The following is a 6,000-nucleotide window of genomic DNA, read 5'->3' on the forward strand; positions in this document are numbered from 1 at the left end:
AGAAGGGCTAGAACAAGGATAGTGGCAATGTGGGGGCAGAGAACCAAGGCATCATGACCCTCTGACCCCGTCTTCCATCAGCGCTGCCAAGTGTATGTCTGTGTGAACGCACTCATACTTTTTTATTATCACAAGTATGCCTACATATGTGTGTATGCTCTGCAGGCTTGTGGTCATGTGGATGTTTCTGTCTTTGTATGTTTTTGTATACCACAAGCAGGTCTGGGTATGGGCATGTCTGAATGGTTATGTGCCAATACGTGCCAATACTACTGACTGTGAATATTAGTATTTCTGTGTGTGTGTGTGTGTGTGTGTGTGTGTGTGTGTCTGTAACTTGGTTACCATCTGTGGAACTGGGCCTCTGACTATAACTTTGGGTGTGTCAGTATGTGTATGTGTATCACTGTGTGAGTCAGGTTGTCCTGGTAGATGTGTGTATGTGAATGGAGGGTTCATGTGAATAAAGACAGGTATGAGCCTGTCTCTGCTGGAGTACACACAGTCATGCACATATTAAGCAGACGTGTGTGTGTGTGTGTGTGTGTGTGTGTGTGGTAGGGCAGACTGACTTGTGAGGACCTAGACATGAGGGTCTGATCACTGGCCTAGCATCCTCAGACGCTGTTTCTGTGCAAGAGCATGCCGAGGCCTAGAGATTAGAAACATCAGTGATGCTGGCTGGGGCTTGGGGATGATCAGCAGGGTTTCATCAGCTCCTTCCAAAGGGAATTGGTGGGAGTCTAAAGTGGAAACCTAGTCTGGAACCCAGGGGTCTTCTATCTCCAACTCCCCAAATAAATTCTGGGCCTAGGGCTAGGCAGAACAGAGAGAGCAGGGACAGGGCAGTAAGGTACTTTGAGAGTCGCAGAAGGGACCTTAGAGAACATCTTGTCTGGCACTCTCATTTACAGATAGTGAAACTGAGGCTCAGAGAGGGAAGTAGTCACACAGCTAGTAAATAGGTCTTGCGGGTGGCTCTCCAGACTTTGATTTAGGTTGCCATATTGATGGAGGTGGAAGCAGGGGCAAAGATAAGAGGTTCAGGATGGAGATAGGATCCAGTCAGGAAGAAAAGGGATTGCCAGGGCTGGGAGGGCAACTTCTGTAATAAGAGAGATGTGAAGGCTAGAGGGGATGGAGTCTGGAGTCTCTTCTCTGCTGTCCCTAAAGGGAAGAGCACCTAAGACCGGGGAAGCCTTCTCTATGGCTAACTCCTCTTGACCAGGAAACTCCTAGATATGTGGCTCCCACCTTCTTGGGTCCCTCCTCTCTGACCCAGCTTCTTCTGTTTGTTAAACCCCCAAAGCCTCTTTTCAGATTCTGAATCCAGGATCTCTACCCAAAGATGTGTCCTGGTAGTCTTGCTTCCCATCCTTCCTAGGGCTTATAGAACTTGGAGCGGGGAGGGAAAGAGAGGGGGAGATTGAGGGAAAGAGTGGGGCAAGGAAAGAGGCTAATTTCAGAGGGCAAGGAGCCAGCCTAAATACCATGGTAGGTGGTGTCTGGCCCTGATCCAGTCCTATACCCCACGCCTGGCTTCCTGTGTCTCCCCAGGGCGCAGGATAATAGTCATAGTCTTAGAATATCAGACCTGGAAGGGACCTAAGAAATAAATGGTCCACTCCAACCCCCTCATTTAACAAAGTAGGAAAAATAGCTTGGTCTACAAGGACACCCAGGGACAGAGAGACAAGGAAGGCCTGGGTGGCTGCCTCCTCATCCCGGCTCTACTCCCTAAATGTAGCTGCTCCCCTTTCTCACCTAGGATCCAGGCTTCCCATTCCTTTGTCCCCTAGTCATTCTCTTTTCTAAACCAGGTGTCCTTATCTTCTTCCACCTCCCCCAGTGTTCAGGCTTCCATTGTTCACTTCCTATCAGAGCTGGGCCTGAGCCCCTGGCCCTCTAGGAGCCCAGCCACCCCCACCACTAAGGCCAGCTGACCTGCCCCTTTCAACTCTTCCACTCCCTGCCCCTGGGGCCCTGGTAACCAGAGCCAGGCTCTAGCCGGCTTTTCCGGTTGGAGGTGGCACTGGGTTGGAGGTGGCACGGGGAGTGCCCCCATGGGGTGGAGGTGGAGGTATACAGATTTAGTCCCACCCCTGGAAAGCCCAGTGTGGGAATTCAGGGTCTGGGAGGCAGGAGTTTCCCAAACTGCTTCAGTCCTTGAGGCAGTTTGTGGCATTAGTTGGGTAGAGTTAGGAATCTGGAGTTTCCTGGGAGTCAGATGAGGGGACTCAGTGGAGGGTTAGCTGCTTGAGTCCCAGGGAGGGAGTGGTTTTTGGTTAAAGCCTACTCTGCTCCCTGGATTCTGGGAGAAAAGGGAGAGATAGGGGGTGGCAAGGGAAAACAGAGAGAGGAGGTGTTCAGCTGAACTCAGTCTGTTGTCTGAGAATATGAGATAGCTGGGAATTGAAGATTAGGACTGATGAGGCAGAAGGGTCCGCGAAGGCATCAGGCCATGGAAGAGAGATGTTGGGGGCAGAAGGCTAAGACAGTAGTTGGCTTGGGGGCCCATGGAATGCCTCGGTCCTTGCCCTCTCTCTGGGTCCCTCGATTTACTCTCTGGCTGCACTATTTCTGGGCAGCAGTAGAGAATAATCAAAGCAATGGCCAGAGACACTGAATTTTAGCTCTGGCTTTGCCACTAAAACTCAATGTGGGATTTTGGGCAAGTCCCCTCCTTTATCTGGGCTTCTGTTTCTTCCTCTGTAAAATGACCTTTAGGGTCTTTTCCAATTCTGACATTCTGTAATTCCTCCAGAGGCAGAATGATCCCAGTGGCTGAATTCAAGCAATTCACGGAGCAGCAGCCAGCATTGAAAGTGCTAAAGCCATGGTGGGATGTGCTAGCTGAATATATCACGGTGGCCATGCTCATGATCGGGGTCTTTGGCTGTACCCTGCAGGTGAGGGGCCAGAGCCCTCTGGACAGACCATGAGAAGAGACTGGGAAAATCCAAAAGTTGGGCTGGGGGTGGGCCTTGGTGGAAGGGAGAGAGAATTACTACTGAGGAGAAAGGGAATGGAAGTGCAGCTGCCAAGGCCAAGCATTGCAGGGTTGAATTGAAGAGGTGAGAGAGATGGTCTCTTCAATCCTTTCTGAGTGTATGATGCTCAGAAAGCCCAGGACCCAAACCAGGGCCAGTGCTAAGACTTGGCAGACCCATATGTGATCAGCGCTCCAGTAATTCCTTAAATCTACAGAGCACTTTAATTGTGTGTTTTGTAAAATCCTGGAAGTGAGAGCCAAGACAGGGAAGGACTATATTTACAGCATGAGAAACTGAGGCTCAGAGTAGTTCTGGCCATGAAGGCAGGACTAGGTGCCAGACTCTTCCCATCAGCCACTCTAGGCATTTTTATCCTTTCTTTTCCTATCTCCCCTATCCCCAGGTGACTCAGGACAAGATCATATGTCTGCCTAGCCACGTACCCCGGGAGAATCTTTCAGAGACCCCATGTGGGGAGCTGCCTCGGGGAATCTCTGGGGATACGGAGGACCTTCGGGAGCTCAGTGGCCTCAAGAACAACCTGGACTTACAACAGTATAGCTTCATCAACCAGCTCTGCTATGAAACGGCACTCCACTGGTATGCCAAGTACTTTCCCTATCTGGTTGTCATTCACACTCTCATCTTTATGGTCTGCACAAGCTTCTGGTTCAAATTCCCTGGAACCAGTTCCAAGATTGAGCACTTCATCTCTATCTTGGGCAAATGCTTTGACTCACCATGGACAACTCGGGCCCTGTCAGAAGTTTCTGGTGAGAACCACAAAGGTACCTCAGGACGGGTAGCAGCCACAGCCATAGTTGGGTCAGGAAAGACAGGTGAGTCAGAGAAGGTGCTGACAGAGCCCGAGAAGGTGGTGATGGAACCTCCAGCTGTCACCCTGTTGGACAAAAAAGAGGGGGAGCAAGCCAAGGCCCTGTTTGAGAAGGTTAAGAAGTTCCGCATGCATGTGGAAGAGGGTGACATCTTATATACCATGTATATCCGTCAGACAGTACTCAAGGTATGCAAATTTTTGGCTATTCTGATCTATAATGTCATCTATGTGGAGAAGATTAACTTCTTGGTAGCCTGCCAGGTGGAAACAGCAGAAGTCACAGGGTATGCCAACTTCTGCTGTAACCACACAAAGGCTCACCTCTTTGCCAAGCTGGCCTTCTGCTACATCTCCTTTGTGTGTGTCTATGGTCTCACTTGCCTCTATACACTGTACTGGCTCTTCCACCGGCCCCTCAAGGAGTATTCTTTCTGTTCGGTGAGAGAGGAGACAGGAATGGGTGACATCCCAGATGTCAAGAACGACTTTGCCTTCATGCTCCACCTCATTGACCAATATGACTCACTTTATTCCAAACGTTTTGCTGTCTTCCTCTCCGAGGTCAGTGAAAGCCGGCTCAAGCAACTCAACCTCAACCATGAATGGACGCCAGAGAAACTGCGCCAGAAGCTCCAGCGCAATGGGAGAGGACGGCTGGAGCTGGCGCTCTGCATGCTGCCAGGTCTACCTGATACAGTATTTGAGCTGAGCGAGATAGAGGTCCTCAAGCTGGAGGCCATCTGTGACATCACTTTTCCTCCAACCCTGTCCCAGCTGGTCCACCTGGAAGAGCTCAGCCTGCTTCACTCCCCTGCCAAACTACCCTTCTCCTCCTTTGTTTTCTTGAGGGACCGACTCAAGGTGGTGCGGGTGAAGTGTGAGGAGTTGCGTGAAGTGCCCCTGTGGGTGTTTGGCCTCCGGAGTCTGGAAGAGCTCCATCTTGAGGGTCTTTTCCCGGCAGAACTTAGCCGGGCAGCTAACCTGGAGAGCCTCAAAGAGCTGAAGCTACTCAAGAGCCTCTCCTTGAGAAGCAATGCAGGCAAAGTACCCCCCAGTGTGACTGATGTGGCCGGTCACCTACAGAAGCTCAGCCTCCACAATGATGGGGCAAGGCTGCTGACCCTTAATGGATTAAAGAAGCTAACAGCACTGAGGGAGTTGGAGCTAGTGGGCTGTGGGCTGGAGAGGATTCCCCATGCTGTCTTTAGCTTGACTGCGCTACAGGAGTTAGACCTGAAGGACAACCACCTGCGCTCCATCGAGGAGATCCTGAGCTTTCAGCACTGTCGCAAGCTGGTCACACTCAAGTTGTGGCACAACCAGATTGCCTACGTCCCAGACCACATTCGCAAACTGAAGGGTTTAGAGCAATTGTACCTCAGCCACAACAAGTTGGAGACCCTGCCACCCCAGCTCTGTTTCTGTACCAACCTCCGCCTGCTTGACATTTCTCACAATGGCCTCCGCTCCTTGCCCCAAGAGGTGAGCATTCTCCAAAACTTGCAGCATCTTGCAGTTTCCTACAATGCCCTGGAGGCACTCCCGGATGAACTCTTCTTTTGCCAAAAGCTGAGGACGCTGTTGCTGGGTTACAATCATCTAAGCCAGCTCTCACCTCGAGTGGCTGCACTGCAGGCCCTCAGCCGGCTGGAACTCAAGGGTAACCGACTAGAGGCTTTACCTGAAGAACTTGGCAATTGTGGGGGGCTTAAAAAATCAGGGCTGCTGGTGGAAGAGGCCCTGTATGAGGGACTGCCTGCTGAAGTTCGGGAGAAGATGGAAGAGGAGTAAGAAGAGTCCTTGGGGATTCCATCAGTTTGGGATACCTCACTTGGAGAGGCTGAGACTAGGGCGAGGGATACACACCTTTGGGAGAAAAGACAGAAACCAGAGGAAGGTGGGGCTTGAGGGAAGCCCTTAGACAGGTTTGGGAAGTAATCCTAGGCCTGTGGAATAGGGGTGAGGCTCCTCATGGTGGGATTAGCTTAATCCTGGAATTCAGAGACAGCCACACCTGTCTCTTTTGGCTGGTTTTCCCCTTCCAGTCTAAGGTTGGAGTCAGCCCAGTTTACTTGGCTAGGACTGGCATCCTTCCTTTATCCTTATTCACTGAACCATTTGTCTTCATTTGGTGCCTTAGACTGTGAGAAAAAAGGGGGAAGAGGTTAT

At 51.0% G+C, this 6,000-nt stretch overlaps 1 protein-coding gene across 1 annotated transcript; it reads left to right on the forward strand.

Annotated features, from left to right (window-relative positions):
- Positions 1-2,771: 2,771 nt before the first annotated feature.
- LRRC8E (leucine rich repeat containing 8 VRAC subunit E) lies at positions 2,772-5,622 on the forward strand. Its single transcript, XM_036742273.1, has 2 exons — positions 2,772-2,909; positions 3,397-5,622. Exons 1-2 carry the CDS (start codon positions 2,772-2,774, stop codon positions 5,620-5,622), a joined length of 2,364 nt encoding a protein of 787 aa, XP_036598168.1.
- The last annotated feature ends 378 nt before the right edge of the window (positions 5,623-6,000 follow it).

Source organism: Trichosurus vulpecula, chromosome 1 (assembly GCF_011100635.1).
Source record: "Trichosurus vulpecula isolate mTriVul1 chromosome 1, mTriVul1.pri, whole genome shotgun sequence".
Taxonomy (NCBI): domain Eukaryota; kingdom Metazoa; phylum Chordata; class Mammalia; order Diprotodontia; family Phalangeridae; genus Trichosurus; species Trichosurus vulpecula.